Source organism: Fulmarus glacialis, unplaced genomic scaffold (assembly GCF_000690835.1).
Source record: "Fulmarus glacialis isolate BGI_N327 unplaced genomic scaffold, ASM69083v1 scaffold45030, whole genome shotgun sequence".
NCBI classification, from domain to species: Eukaryota; Metazoa; Chordata; class Aves; order Procellariiformes; family Procellariidae; genus Fulmarus; species Fulmarus glacialis.
The window spans coordinates 4,473-21,129 of record NW_009190459.1 but is presented as its reverse complement, the minus strand read 5'-3'; the positions used below and the strand labels follow the sequence as shown (position 1 = coordinate 21,129).

The following is a 16,657-nucleotide window of genomic DNA, read 5'->3' as shown; positions in this document are numbered from 1 at the left end:
TATTGCTACATGGGTTAACAGTACTTTCCTTTAAAGTCTGTATTATCAACCGTTGTGCAAACTACAAGACTTGAAGGTTTAGTTTTGTCTCCTTGCTCATTTAATCCTTAGTCTCTGCTGACACTGCAAGATAAATTAATTACGTGAAATGTTGGAGAACAGTGTAGAATTGTTTACTCTCTCAATCCTCTCTTATCCCGGGTATCAGAAGTGCAATTAAGCTGTAAGCAGACTTCTGATGTGAACAAGTTTGTTGATAGAAGCTCAAGTTGGATTTGAACTCATGAGCAATTAATTTTTTTGTCTTTTTTGCATTATCCCACTGGACAAATTTCAACACTGAAAACATCTTCAATTTTACAATACAAAAGCTTAATCCATTGAAGTTCTCTTGGAGAGTGTTGTGAAACTGACCTGTGGTGATGGATGATCAGAGACCTGAAGTGACAGTTTCACATCAGGAAAAATGTCAATACATTAAGTCAAGTAAAGTCGTAGGCGTGTTTATGTGAATGTTCATGGTCTCCAGGTCTTCCTCTTTTTACAGGGATCTTGCTTTGCTTTCTTATTCACAGTCACTGTTAATGCATTGGAAGGAAAAGACTGCAAGGAATCTGTCAAGCTGATTGCAGAAAGCACTAATCTCTCAGAAGAGCAGCTTGCTTTCCTCATTTCTGGCATGTATACCCTTCTCCGAGAAGCGTTGAGACTCCCCTTATCAACTCTCAAACAAGAAGTAAGTTCTGGGAGTACTTGGAGTCCTGATAAGTTAAAAGCTGCATCAGACGCAAGTTACCATCTAAACCCTATTTGCCAGGGTGGGGAGCTGCACATAAAAATGTTGCTCCAAGCTAAAGTGGTTGGAAGAAACTGTTAAAAATCTAGAGTTATTATTTTACTTGTTGGGTAGAGTTAACGGTGAGCTTTTTGGAAGAGCATTTAAGCTTTGGGAAAGAGATTCCTGTATCTTTTTCTGCTTCAGCATCTTGTTTACTGTGGATGTTTGTTTTCACTCTTAAATTAAAACCCCAGAAGAAATCATTGCAAAGTGTTATTTCATTGGCATCAACTCTCTCCTACCCTAACTGCATGTTCACACGTACCGCTCATTTTGTCCACGCTTATAATTTCTCATATTTGTTTGCCTGCCTTTCTTCATACTTCTGCCATAGAGGAAGGAAGGTCTTATGGCCAGAACAATAGTGGAAATTGGGAGAAAGTGCTGTTTCTGCTTATGCTATGGATGTTCTGTGTGAATATGTATACATCTGCCGTGTTCCCAACCCCTACTCCTTCTTCATAGCTATTTTCTTTGCTTTTTCATGTTACTTTACCTTACTTTTTTTCTTTTCTCATTTTATTTTTATGTGAGCAAACCACTTCTGTGCTTCCAGCACCTCTCTCTTGTTTAAGATACTGTTTTCATATTTACTCAGGCATACTGTGAAAGCTTATAAATTGCAGGAAGCATAGTGAAAGTATGCTTTTAGTATTCAACGCTTATCTTTTGCCACTTCCTTTCTGTTGTCATAGTTTAAACAAGGTACTGCAAAACATATTTGAGAATAAGGGCACATAATTACTATAAAAGAATAGTATGTTATGGATAGCTACATAAAAGAAATGGCAGGGATGTTGTTTTCAGAAGTAAAGGCTTCCAAGAGATTTAGGTCTTTAAAATTAATTTCTCACAACTTGATTAAACACTTCCAGAAATTCTTCTCAATATGTAACCTGTCATTTCAAAACTACTGGCACTTGAGACTAAAACTTTTGGGGAGAGATGCCAAGCAAGTAACCATTATTAATTCAGCAGGTAAGAAATGATCTTTGAAGACTACATCCTGTAAAATTTCACCTTCCTTGTCTTTCTAGGTTTTTAAGGAAGACCTAAAGGAGCTCAGGTATGCCTGTTTATGCCTGTTTTTTAATGTTTGTTTTTCCATAACTTTGATGTAACTACTTCCCCAAATCAACTTTTTTACACAACAAAGTTGGTATAAAAATTACCTGTAAATAACACATAACAGATCTGTTGCCAACTGTCATGTGAAGCCAGAGGAAAAAAAAGCAGGTGTTGTGTAAGACTTGATTTAGCACTGAGCATGAGCAGTAAATTTCACATGCTGGGGAGATTGGTCTAATTTAGTCCGTAATGTAGGTTATGCAAATGTGAGTGACCTTCTCTCTGCCATCCCCACCTTGCCCTGCAGTATTTTTTAACATGTTTGGTAAGACAGTGGTAACATTTCAGAAGCTAAGAAACTGCCCTACTTTTTTTTTCTTCTTTGAAAGGCCAATGATACAATGCTCATGAAATCCTACCACCTTGTTCAGCTACGATCTGCCCATTACCCAAGAAAGCATAATGTTTGTTACAGACTTAGTCAAAATCTGTGTCAGTCTGTTCAGAGTATCTCTCAATAGAAGTTCTAAAAGCTAGACATCAGATGCTAATAATCTTTATAGGTTTTCCCTTATTTCCATACTCAGTAGCAATGAGAGAGTAACAGCAGTTGATGTTTTCATCTATGGAGAAACATCCGCATCAAGGCCCAATTATTTTAAAATGCAAATTTCCCATAATTCTTAGCATTCTGATCGCTACCTAGGAAAAATAGATAGATATGTTTCTAATTCTGTCTTTTTTCATCCTTATTTGTCCGTTAACCTGCAAATTGGCTTTCTCCTCAGACTGTTCTGCAGAGTCATAAGCATAAGTTACTTGATGAGCAACTTCAGGCAAATTAAAGCTGCAGATTTAGACATGTAATCGGGGTGTACTCGATGAAGGATGTAATTGGGGCCATGATGAAAGGTGCCTTGCTAGTTGATACAATTTTGTCTGCAGCTCAATGCTGAAGTTTGGCCTGCCTTTTGTCTTGTGAGCTAAAATGCAAGCTGCTTCCTCTGCCATGTCGTGGAGTTCACACCCAGGTTAAAGTAGGTCAGTAAGAATTGCTTTTGACCCAGTGGGAGTTGGTGTTGTTTGAGGTGCACACAGAATGCGTTCAGTGTGATTAAGGAATAATGAAGAGCACTAAAAGCTCCATGTAAAGTTGTCTGGGGGAGGGTGACTATTCCTCTGTTGAGTAGTGGAGAAATTTGGTATACAGGAGTGCCACAAGTCACTGGCTGGGCTGGCTGTGTACACTGGCTGTATCTAGAAATACAGACTCCCAGGCCCCTGTCCTTGTCATTTGACCACACTTTAATGCCTTATACTTTTGTAGTTGTGGGGTTTTTTTTCTCACTTTATGTTTTATTCATGGCACTATGAAGGCATTTCAGTCCGGATGATCTTTTTTATATCTTTTATATCTTGATAAATCTTTTTAATCTTGTTGTTCTGGTTAACATGGCTGATATAGCAGCAATAGTTCAGGTAACTGCGTTTGTATTGCTTGCAGACTTGTATGTTTTATGTGCTGCTCGTTGCTGCTATGCTCCCATGATTCTCACATTATTGGGACTCTTCCTAACTTCCATCTCTGACAGTCTTATTTCCTGTGAGTAGCTCTCTTCATCTTGTCACTAAACTTTTAGAAGACTAAATATTCTACTCTCAAGCTATGATACTTAATAAATTTGGTAGCACCTTTAGCATCTTTGATTCCTATGGGAAATGTCATTTCCTATGTTTCCCAATGCACTTGGGTTTGGAGACGAAATACCTGCTCGTTTTTAAGGCACCTGCTAATTACATTCAGACACTTATCCTTCTGCAGTGACCTCTGTGGCTCATCCTGTGATCATGTGCATGAAGAACACATGTAATTGGTTGAACAGCAGTGTCTTGGCATTATTGGCACCCAGTGTTTGGGCAGGTATTTTGCATTTTAAAGCAGAAAAATGGCTTATTTCCCTTTTTTTGTTGTGTCTTCTTTTAAAAGGTTTGAGCTCTGAGCCAGGTTACCTTTTTTTCACCTCTCCTGCATTCTATTTTGCTTCTATATCCCCTATTTCTTGGCCTGACTGGCTGAGCCAGTGAGAATAAATTTACTCTAAATTGGGGGTGCTATTTTTTCCCTCCCCTCTCAGGTTGTTTGATAACTTTATGGCTTAGGCCAAAAACATGGGATTGAGGCATCCTCACACCTTCTTCCTTGCCCTTTGAGGCCCTTCCTCTGCATGTTCCTTTGAAAACTGATTGCCATCTGTAGCTCAGGCCTGAGCTGTGCCATGTTCTGTGTCTGATCTGCTTAGTGTGTGACTGGCCTCATGTAAGCTGCTTGAGCCAGGAACAGAATTTTCAGCAAAATCATTAACTGCACAGCAAAAATAATGCAAGCTCAAAGGTAGCATTAATGCTTCTGTTTCTGCTCTTACAGTCGAGCAGGTATTGTGATAGGTATCATAATAATCAGGTATCATAATAATCCTAATTACAACCCCCTGTAATTCCACTACATACAGAGGATATTTGGTCATCATCAGGATGGGTTAAGTGATACACCTGCACAGAAAGTATAAGTAATGTTTGCAGAAATAGTCTTGTCTCTTCTGAAAGACAGACAGACACATGCATCCAAAAAAGGCCTGTCTAGTCCCTCCTCCTCACTTCCCAATTTGCCTCAGATAATTACCTTGCTAATATGAATTCAGTTTTATCCAAGCACCATTTAAAAATGTGTTTTAAACCCACTTCTTCCATTAAGAATTCAAGCTCTAATAACTGCTGTTTCATCTTCCCACTGTGTGAGTTGATGAGTTGTTTTTTTCTCCCATCATTAGACACTGTAAGCCCTTTAGGACAGGTAACTTCCTTGTTTGCTTTGATTTTTCTTTGATACACCGCTGTGTACCTCAAGCCACTGGTGAGTAATGTCTCTGGGTGCTGATTCACGTTGAGTGCTGGATTTAACTGTGGCAGCAGAAGTTGTTACTTCTCCCACTTGTCTAACCTGCCTCTCTGTAGGAGGTTACTGTCCCTGTGGCAAAGGCAGCTGAATGGATAGTGTTTGCTCTGCAGTCTTTGCAATTCACGGCCTGATATATTGAACCGAAAAATCAACAGCAGCTTGTTTGTAAGGCAACAACAGTGTCGGAGGAATGGTAAAGTAGTGGAGAGGCATAGGGTGGATGGAGCGTGAGTTAGTCTACTCGACAGTTCTCATGGTCCCCATCAAATTTATGCTTGTCCTCCCCATGTTAGATATGCTCCCTTTGTAAGTAATCTTAGCTACAAGGGCCTCTGTTTTTACTTCTGAGGGAGCAATCCGTTCTTCTTTTCATTACACTTCAGGTGAAAGTGAAATGAAATGTGTATGCTTGGGATTTTTGAAAGCATGCATTGCTGGCTTGCCTTCTGCACTTGTCAGAGCCATCAGTAAAACTCTTCTTGACTTTACTGAGAGAAGTTAAGCAAATACTGGGTTCTTTTGAAACTCACTGTTGCCATACTAGGTAGGACAGGAAGATGTAATACAGTTTTTAGAGTTCTTGATATAAAAACATAGGCTGTCCTTTTGAGAGCCTAGACTGAATCAATATTTGAAGTGCTTATGTAAGAGCTGATGGCAATTTTAAGCAATGGAAGATGGAAAATGTTGACACATTTTTTGTGTTTTTTAATAGATTTTTTTTTTTTTTTTTTTGGTAGCTAAGGCCATATATTTGTGGTTACAAAACCCTTAACTGTTTTATATTGCTCTTCTCTTTAAGGATACCAGAAGATTTCATCATGGACTTTTCCAGTATAGTCTTTGGTAACAGGTTAGTATCTTCATGTATCATGCATTGTGCAACCAGCAGGGTTGCACAGAGCTCTGCTGACAAAAATCCCAGGCCTACTGAAAGAACAGCAAAACTCTCTAAATTAATGAGAACAAGATTTGTCCCATTATTTTGATTCAACATAACATGATGTCAATCATGCATGGCTATATATGCAGTATCTTTCATGCCAATTTTCAATTCTCCTGTGATCATCACCGATCAGTTTTTATAATATTCTATAGACTCTGTGAGGTGCATCAATAGCTACAGATGAAAAATGCATTGCAGAATTAAGCATTTTTATCATCATCATCATTGCAAGTTAGAGCAACAGTGAAAGACTTGCTTTGTTGAGAGGCAAGCTACATACGTCTTCTACATGCTGTGGTTCGTGGAAGCTTTCTCAGACAGCATTTAATCAAGTCTTAATGTACAGCTGAATTGGGAATTCACGCTGGGTGACTTGATGACACATAGGAGATATCAAGTGCTCTGCTAGCTGTAATTCATTTTCTAAGCAGTATACCTCAGTAGCTCCAGAGGAAGTACTAAATCAAGAACTTTTTGAACAGCCTATCTCTTTTGTCTGTTCTAGGATTCCTTTTTTCTATGCGGTTCTCTGCTCAACCATATTTAGCTCATTCTACATCTAGAAATTGCTTGAACTTTTTGCATGAGCAAAACTTTCCTCCTTGAAGCTTGAGGTCACTCAGCACATAGCATCACTAACCCAGCGCTGCTCCAGATATTCTGCATGGAATCCTGATAATCATATTTGTGGTATTTCAGTTACCCTCACAAGGGTCTGAATGCTGCTACCAAAGTTAAAAATATTTTTCATTTCCTTGGTTAAGATCTTGGCTTAAAGCTAAAGGTTCTTGGAGTAAAAATAAATTCAGCCTTCTCATCTTTTCTTTGCTCTTCTGCTTGAATTATAGGTGTTAAGAATGCAAAATTCTTGGTTGCAAAGTGGAAATATTGTTTGCGGTGGAGAAAGAAGATAAATTTAGATGTCATTTGAAGCATGCATGATTGTCTGTTTTCTACTGTGAAATCACGATGCTGGAAAATTTAGCTTTTTCTCATTTTGAAAGCTGTGATTATCCAGTGTAATCTTGCTCTGTGTTTTGAGACCAGAGAAGAGCACCTCAGATGTGATTTCTAGACAGATCTGCTTTTATAATCTTAAATGTAACACTGAATCATACATATGCTTATTGAGTTGTAAATATATATGATTGTGATGGTAAGAGAAGTATTAGCATCTGATCAAAAATTCAGTATGAGCTAGATAACCCAGAAAAATCCATTTTTAATACTTTTCCTGGCGTCTTACCCTATTTTTGCAATTTTGTTCACTAATCAACAGCTCTGAAATACTGGAAATTTGACATTTGTATTTCTGTGTCCCCGTAGTTCCGTCAAGCTACATACACTGAAAGGAAAGAAAAACTTGCCACATTGACACCGTCAAATAACTGCATTAAATTAAAACTTTCTTTTTAAGAGAAAGGATAACCCTAACTTCCCCCTCTCTGAACGCTTATAATAAATATACTGCATTTTTTTTAAATACCGTAGCTTTAGTTTATACCAGGAGGGTGCCTAAATGTTTATAATAAATGTACTGCTTTTTTTTTTAAATAGCGTAGCTTTAGTTTCTACCGTGAGGGTGCGTTCTGTGTGCCATTTGTCAGCATTTCACACATACGATTTATTCATTCTCCCCGTTCAGTGGCCTGCTAGGCATGTCTCATTATGTGCATAGGGAACCATCCAGAATTTGTCTTTAGTTTTGATATTGTTAGGTCAGCTGCTGCTCCAAATTGTCTAATCTTTCATTTTCGAGTGCTCTTCTGTTGCATCCTTTGGCAGATGATGTTCTTGTCACCAGGTGTATCATCCTTTCCACATATAATTTAGATGGTCTCTAGCTGATCCATGGTGCTTTACTTGTTCTAACTTCTGCCTTCTGCACTATATTGCGCTGACAGTATATTGCAGCTGTTGGCACAGAGTGTTTACAAAATGTAATTATAGTCTACAGGTTTTGGATATAAGATCCATTGAGTCTTTTCTGCTCCATTTTGCTATTTCTCTTAGAAATCAATGGCCCATATAATTTCTGCATGTATGTTGGCCACTATGCACATTCTGTCATCCTTACAGGATTCTTGCAGTTCCAGCTGCGATCTTGTCCAAGCTGGGAAGGTGCTGACAGCAGCTTAAACTAAGCTATAGAAGCCACGACTCTTTCTGAGGCAATGGTGCTGAAGTGCAGTCCTGACCAGAACTAAAGCTTTGTGCTTTGGCCACAGAAATGCCATAGCTTAACAACATTCAGAAGCTTCACCTCTGTTTGGGCATTGCTGACCTTTCCCACCACTAGAACATCTTCCTGTTTTCTCTACTCTTTCTTCCCCCAAAATGCTGGTGCTGCACTGAATGGACTCTCTTCCGTTGATGGGAGTTAGCGTGTCTTAAGGAAGTGGTAGCAGTGTGGCTATTTTTAGGCATTCCCCAAATTAAGCAATAGTCTGGCAGCAGCTCGCCACTGAGGGAAAGGCCTGTTCTTATTGTTTAATCCTGCTAATGACCATTCTAGACTCTAGCTCCTCATGGTTGCACCCAGCTCTGGTGACCTACTTCCTATCCAGTAGTTGACAGTGAGTAAGAACCTGCTGATCTATTTCTTCTGCTCATTCCTTTACCGTACTATTAGGAATGTGTGTCACTCCTGGCACCACCAACACCCCTCCTCCCCTCCCACTCCCCCCCCGCCAAAAAAAGGATAAATTCTTTCTTATATTGCCTTTGCTAAATGCAAGAGTATTGGAGGATCTCAGCCTGTCAGTCCTGTGTACCTTATCAAATCATTAATCTTTCTGGGCAGTTTCTAAAGGCACCAGCTAACTTGCACACAAGAATCTGAGTGGGGATGTTAGACTATCATTCCTACAGTCCTTGATTTGTTCAGAGAGGATTCCTTTCTGATGTAAAGTCTGTAATTAGATTATGTCTAGCACCATGGATAAAGGATGTAACGTTTCTTATCCTGCCCTTAGCAGGAACAGTGGAGTAGCTTTGAAATGTACCGTAAATAACTTCCAGAGACATGGGATGCTTAGCAAAAAAAAAAAAAAAAGGTAAGTAACACAAAGTCCAGACTAGCTCCTGAACGGACCAGCTGAGTGACCTCATCCTGAAGATATTTCTGCATGTGTATCTAAAAACGGGTGGTTGTTATGTCTTTGTATCAGATTTAGCTTGTTTACTTACACAGAGCTTAAGATGCTGTTAAAATTTTAAAGATTGTCAACCATCTGAAGTTTAATCACTGTCAACTCAGTTTCCTCGCCGAAGTAAACTGAGGCTTGATCAGCCTGATTCTTCCTGCAATATGAGTAATAAATGAAGTCCTTGGCTTCTTACACATTAGACTAGACAAAAATGTTGAAGGTTGTGCTGGGGTTGGTAGTGAACGTTATGTAAGGAACTTAGAGTTTGTAAATTATGTTGGATTAGCAAGAACCACTGCGTGACTTTTTTTTTAAAAGTATCCTTCGAAGTACACTCTAGTATTATATTTTAAAACATTGCTGCTCACTAATACTAGATGCTTTCTGCTGAAAGAGCGCAGTGACCTTACTCCAACTTTTTTGCTCATCTGTCTCGTTCCTGCTTGTTTATTCCTGTTGGATCTGCATGAAGGTAAAGATATATTTGCAGATCCCTTTGTATGCCTCACAGTTGCACGTAATTGAAATAATAGATATGCCAGCCATCACAATGACTCTTACTAAACTTTATAGTGACATCGGTTTACTGGAATTACACACAGTCACTTCGTCTCTTTTTTTTTAACATGGACCATAGTTAAGCGTAGGAAAAGTGGGTAATCTGAGCACAGCTGTCTTAAATACACAAAACCCCCATTCATTCAGACCTCTCTAAACGAGGATAGATGTAGGAGAGAAACAAGTTCCGGACAGGTTTGTTCTGAGTAATCTTATTTTCCCTTTAGATTGTTGTTTCTTATATGAATTTGCATTTCAGTCTCCCATTTCTGATTTACTCTGTAGGCGTCCTCCTTCCGAAGGCACAGCTCTGATACAAGGAAGTAGGCTGCCAAGTGTCCAGGACTTCAAGTGGAGAGTGGACGTAGCTATATCCACAAGGTATAAAGAGAATCCTGCATGACCCTAGAAATTATTTTGCCCAAGGTTAAACTGACTTCTTGGGCTGCCTAAAAATGTTAACGGTGTTAAAATGTATCTTGCTGTTACGAATTGGCACATAGCATTAAACGGTAAGATACGGAGGGGATTTTCTGTACAGAAGTCAGTTTATATACAGGTTACTGCTGTTAACATGGACCTGCCAACAGGCTGCTGCCTTCATCTTCTAATGATACCTTTTAGGCTCCTTATTTGTTTTGATCTCTAAAACCTCTGTGCTAGAAACACGTCTGGTTCTAACCAAGATGGCCCAGGGTGAAAGAAATTGGAAGATGATCCAGTATTTGTCAGTAGCATAAATTGTTAGCATGAGTGACTTCATATTGCATTCATCAATACCTGCATCTGAGGGAGAGTGCAGTCTCTTTGCTGCCGTAGTTGAGAGGCCTGTGGGTAATCAGGGATAGTCTTCCTGAAATCAAGAAAAAAGTCTCCCAAGTGAAAATTGTAATGGTCACAAGCTACTAATTCAGGTGATTCTCAGATGAGCAGTGCTGTAAGCACCACACAGTATCACTATGAGAAAAAATCTGTACCTGTAAGAGAGCAAAATGTACAAGTAAACATCCTCAGGCACAATGCTTGCAAGCTGCAGGCAAACCCTGTGATTTGTTTTCCAAACAACACAGGAGCAATACAGATCATAGAATTGTTTAGGTTGGAAAAGACCTTTAAGATCATCAAGTCCAACCATTAACCTAGCACTGCCAAGTCCATCACTAAACCATGTCCCTAAGCACCACATCTACCCGTCTTTTAAATAACTCCAGGGATGGTGACTCAACCACTTCCCTGGGCAGCCTGTTCCAGTGCTTGATAACCCTTTCGTTGAAGAAATTTTTCCTAATGTCCAGTCTAAACCTCCCCTGGTGCAACTTGAGGCCATTTCCTCTTGTACTATCGCTTGTTACTTGGGAGAAGAGACCGACCCCCACCTCGCTACAACCTCCTTTCAGGTAGTTGTAGAGCGCGATGAGGTCTCCCCTCAGCCTCCTCTTCTCCAGACTAAACAACCCCTGTTCTCTCAGCTGCTCTTCATAAGACTTGTGCTCTAGATCCTTCACCAGCTTCATTGCCCTTCTATCCTTTTCTATCTTCCTTCCTCTTAACTTCCTTTCCAGTCAACCTTCCCCCTGGGATTTCTTGTTTACCATCCAGCAACAGCCTCTGTGAAGAGGTATGGCTTCTGGCTGTAATGCCTGTCAGTACCTGAACACAGGCTTTGGCAACATCAGTTGATGGAAGCTGCACAAGAATGACTCATTTCCCCTGTTTGGGTCATCAAATAAAATAACAATCCACACATTTAGGATGAAGACTGGAATAGCTTGATTCCCCAAATGAGATGGCAGTTGAATGTATTAAGGGATGGAAAGGATTAATGCAACGCATAAGAAAACTGTGCATTACTACTAGCAGTACTTGGTCAGCTCTTATCCCTGTCATAGTTCCTAAATGGATTATTATGTAAAATGAAAATGCTCCTAAACTTGCAGTTACTAAACTATTAAAAAAATTTTTATTCTCAATACTGAGGTAAATTGGACAGGACTCCTATGTTCATGAGTTTCCAGCGAGCCAGGTACAGAACTCATGTTCTATGTAAAGCCTACATGAACATCTTAAATTGTTAATGTATAATGCTGTACTCATCACACTGCTGATGTCTATTGTTGTAATACTAATAATGTAAATAATTTCAGTTCACTGGCCCGAGCACTTCAACCATCCATTCTAATGATGATGAAGCTTTCAGATGGGACAGCTCATCGCTTTGAAGTAAGTCTGATTGCCATAATAAATAAAAATGAAATAACTTGAAATTCTCTTTAGAAAGTTGAATTACTATTTAAAATATTAAAGCTTTCGTAAACAATGCATTATCATTGGTTGGTTTGCTTTGGAATCCTTCATGTTTGTTGTAGCCACATACAATATATAATGAAACACTAACCAAAATCGTTTCATACCTTGTTCCTATACACATTTTGCTGAAACCCCATTTGTTAGAAGAATACTAATTACTGAAAAGCACTGTTGCATAATATATGGTTTGATTAAAAATTGCGGTTTTGTTATCAACTGTAACCTTCAGACCTGATGGTGGCTCTTGAAGGCAGAAAAATTACTGGGGTAGTTTATATAATATATGATACACTTCTAAACCTCCTACATTTGGTAGAAAATGGTAACATTCTTTTCTGTGGCAGAGGTAGTTTTATTCTTTTTCTTCAGTACAATTGTTGCTGCTAGAAAGAAAGTAAAAAAAAAAAAACCAAACTCTTTGCTTTTTACCTCAGAATCAGTCAGTGGCAGTATTTATGACACTGTACGTAAAGGCTTGCGAGAACATGGCATAAACTCTTCCATATTTTTAACCTTTGAAAAGGAATGCTATTTGTTCTATAAATAACATGGTGGTGCATACAGAAATTTAGTGCACAGCAGGCATTGTTACATTTGAACTCTGTAAAGATTTTTGCTTCAGTTCATGTGTTAGTAGTAGTCTGGAGGAAGCACCAAAGCACTGTGCTTTGGTTGAAAAAGGACTGATTTTATCGTTACGATGCTTCACAAGAAGGCAGCTATTGAGGAAGGCACAAATTCTGTGCTACATACATTGCAAAGTGTTGAGGGTGTCACTTCACAGGAGATCAAATTCACCCCTCTGTGGACAGTCCAGCTCAGAGCATCGCATATGCTCTGTTTGAGGTCTTCCATGGAATTTAAATGATGCCGTGGACTTAAGGTTAACCCTTTACAACAGGGTAAATTTCACTTGTGAGAATAAAAACTAGGATATATTCTTTACTGTTTAGATTTGGGGCTTTATTTCCTGGTATTTGATGTCAAGTCTTGCTGACATTGTTCCTGGTTGTTTTGGTTTGGTTTTAGGTTTTTTTGTTGTAAATCTGTGAAAGAACCTTTGCTGTTCTGCAGTGGACATGTGTTGGTGTGCCTGTCTAGTACGTACAGAAGTGCAGATATCTGATAGCAAACAATGTGCTTCTCTTAGAATCAGCTCTTTGCTGCTGCTGCTTAGATCTGAATGCCAAAGATCTGTCCGTAAACACAATTTCTGTATCTGACGAGTGGTCTTCCTGCAGTTAGTAGCTCTTTGGGATGAACCTGTGTTTTGGATCAAGGTATCATATGCAAGCAAATATAGTCCTCAGCTCTTCAGTTTCCTTTCATTCGGACATGTTCAGAATGTCCTGCTAACTAACAGGGCTTATGTAAGATAGCAAGTCCAGAAGATAATTCCGTTATGAACAGTTTTAAAATGTGTATGCCATAGGGAGAAGTTACACTCTTTGGTCTCTTGGCTTTGGTTTGGTTTGTTTTTTTAATCACAGTGTGACTTCTGACAACGAAGATTTTTTAAAAAGCAATGGGAATTGCAGCATCTCGAGTCTTGTTGTATATATGTCAAAAGTGAAAAGGACATGATGCTTTTTAATGCGTTTCTGATGCATATGGAAAATGCAAATCAGATGTTGGATTCCTCTCACGTAATTGATATCTGTGCTACAGTAGGCAGAAGGATGACAAGGGACTCTGTCAAAAGAACTGCGTGTCTTCAATGTAGTCAAAGAAGTAGAGTAAATTAGGCAGTGCTCTGCAGAGCAGCCTGGGACTAGCTGGACTGCTACCGGTACTCATGTGAGCACGTGCGTTTATGCGCTGCACTAATGTTAATCTGTGTCACTCAATCTGTGCCTGTGCTCAGACGTGGTTCTCTGTCTTAACAGATAACAGATTTCCATCCATTTGGCTTCTCAGGCTTGAAATGGTAAAGGAAGGTCCATTAGTTTCCTGCACAGCTGAAAATGTTTTGTATATTCAATCAAAATCTTTTGCCTTCCACGTATAGACAGTGCCCAGTCCTCTTTGCTCTTGAGGTTGCTGACAAGTCTCTTGCTTTGAGGCTCAATTCCTTTCTCCTGCAAGTTTGGACGAGCAGAATATCTGGAATTTGTTGCTCAAGAATTCTGTAGGCTCCATGACCTTCCGGGTGACTTGATCTTTCCTTCCAATCCATGACTCTCTTACTTCACCACAGCAGCCATCAGTTTATATTCTGGAGTACTTCCTTTCTCATATCAGGCAGTATAGAAAACGTATATGTAGCTGTTATTTCTGTTTTTTCCCACTCTCCTCTTCTTTTTCACCGAGATGATTTAGTTGAATTAACTGAATTTTATTAACCTCGAATTCTTTATCTTAAGTCTTAAAAAAAAAAGGTATTTTAAGAGATTGGGCTGACACTGTGGAATGTTCGCTGTCCATAAGCAGGCCTAGTCAAAGTTCCTAAGATGTTTCATGTTTTCTAACCTGAATATTCTGTTTCAGGTGCCAGTTGCAAAGTTTCAAGAACTGAGATACAATGTTGCCCTTATACTGAAGGAAATGAATGATTTGGAGAAAAGGAGTATACTGAAGATCCAGGACTGAACACTTTTAAATTGGGAGTTTATAGAACAGATCTGAAACCCTCAGCGTGTTTTGTGAATGGCAAAGCAGGCGACCATCACCACTTTGCCTGTCTGAACTGCAATGTAGCATTTATGATGTCTGCTGTAAATATTTTTTTGATTCAAGCGTTAAAAGCACAAGCCCTTTTCATAAGACTTCAGAAAAACAAAAAATATATCTATGAAAAAGTATAATGCTATTTGTGAGCATTTTTGCATGATTCATCAAAACATTTTTTAAATAACTGTCTTAATAGATGTAAGAGTCATTTATTTCTGGTTATGATTCATCACTCTAATTATTTTTGAAAGCCTGCTACCGGAAGCCCCATCAATGTGTATCATAAGAAAGCTCTGCAAAATCTCAAATAAAAAATAAAATTAAAAAAACACTCCTGCGCTCTACTATGACAAATATGAACTTGAGTTTTGCATAAGTAAAATTGCTGTCTGGCTTCTCACTAAGCGACTGAGGTATAGCTACAGGTACTTAAAGGCTAATTTTGTAGAAAATTGGAAGTCTGTGGATCAAGAAAGAAGTATCGACTGAGCTTCCAGAACTAATTCTATGGCATTGCAGAAGTGGAAAGGTGCAATTTAAGTCTTGATCTGGTTGATCAGAATGGGCTAAATAGCACTAATCTCACAGATTTCTAACTGGAAATGCCTGCCTCTTGTTTCACGTATTTCTTATATGTTCGATGTGAACAGAATCACCTGACTCATTACTGGGCAGAAACCTCTGGCACTGCGATGATAGCGAACAGCAGGAGGCAGTAACCTTGTAGACCACTGCAGCTATATACTCATTAACAGTGCAAATCAGACCCCCAGACGAAGACGCTGCGTACAGCCTCTGAGATGAAAGTCACAGGTATGAGGATATCCAAGCCCCCAGGTCAAGAAAACAGTTAAGCATAGGCTGAACTTCCCTGAATTGGTCAGGCAGCCCCTGAATTGGTCAGGCAGTTGGACTAGATCCCTTCTAGGGTCCCTTCTAACTGAAATATTCTGTTCTAAGTTACTCCTTTGCCCCATGAGTAAACCTCAGAAGAACTCCCTTAACTTGAGGCATATGTTTTAAGTCTCATTTAAACGCTGTGGGACCACAAGTATGTCCTTAAGAGTTTTGCCAAGAAGGAATGCATTCCTCAATCATTGCCTGAATGAGTTTTCCCCCAGCAGCAAAGAGATGGAGGCTGTGAGCAACAGCCCAAAGACAGCACAGGCCGTGGGCCCTAGAACTATAGAATTTATCTGGCTGTCAAAGGTAGTTTAGAAAGCACATGCCACTGCCATTGTTAAGCATTGGCTTATTCTAGCTGCTTTCAGGGTTTCTACCTCAGTAGTACCACCCATACTTCTCTCTCCCATTTTTTGTGATTGTAGAACTTGCCTTTATCTTGCTCATTCCCCGCAGAAAACTACTGAAATTAAAATCGTGGATTCAGGAGGCCTTTTACACTCCCACAGATGTTTGTGTAGGAAAGGATGACTAGGCTCTCGGATTTTAAGAATCACAACAGGCATAAAAAGACTTCATTGTCATACTTTTAAGAGGAGACTTCTTTGACAGCAGTCCATACCAATCTAAAAACAGCTAAATAGCTGTGGTCCAGAAAGCTTCTAAAACCTGTGCAAGAATGTGTCCTGTAGTTTCAAATAAACCTACCAGCCATGATTTCAAACTGTTCAGAAGCTGCATGTTCCATTTGCTTTGTAGGCTACTTATCAATAACTTCCAGGTTTGATCCATACTGCATCTTAACTACTGTGTTCAGGTCACACCAAAGCAGATAAGGAGGAATTGGCTCTTGTAACTTCAAGTGGACTGTAGATTGCATTAATGTGATATTTTCTTTTTGTTTTTACTTTGTGAAGCTTGTTCATCTTCTTTCTGGAATTACATTAGCACAAGCCATGAAACAAAACATACATTCTTATGTTCCTTGTTATAACCTTTCCCTTCTGAATGTTTAGGTTTACGTGGTTTCAAACTGGAAAGGTATCTCACTGAGACCATAAGTGAAGTCTTTTCAGACAAACGGAACACTGCATGGGTGTAAAATGACCTATTGCTCAAGACATTTGCAAAGTGCTTTTTTACTGGTCAGAGTAGAAGAATCCATAAATACCTTTACCTTCTAGACAGAGTATATTCGTTCAGTTGTTCTCCTGTAACAGCAATTGCCCATGTTCTCCAGAAATTGAAAGGCTTCCTGACTG

General features: G+C 39.2%; 1 protein-coding gene across 1 annotated transcript; it reads left to right on the top strand.

Annotated features, from left to right (window-relative positions):
- Positions 1-547: 547 nt before the first annotated feature.
- Positions 548-14,807, top strand: LOC104070937 (COMM domain-containing protein 5-like; the record flags this gene model as incomplete). The annotated part of the gene is made up of 6 exons (XM_009585588.1): positions 548-736; positions 1,876-1,904; positions 5,665-5,715; positions 9,801-9,896; positions 11,660-11,735; positions 14,310-14,807. Coding segments are annotated over 6 exons (543 nt in total), but the record flags the coding sequence as incomplete, so codon positions are not given.
- Positions 14,808-16,657: the final 1,850 nt, after the last annotated feature.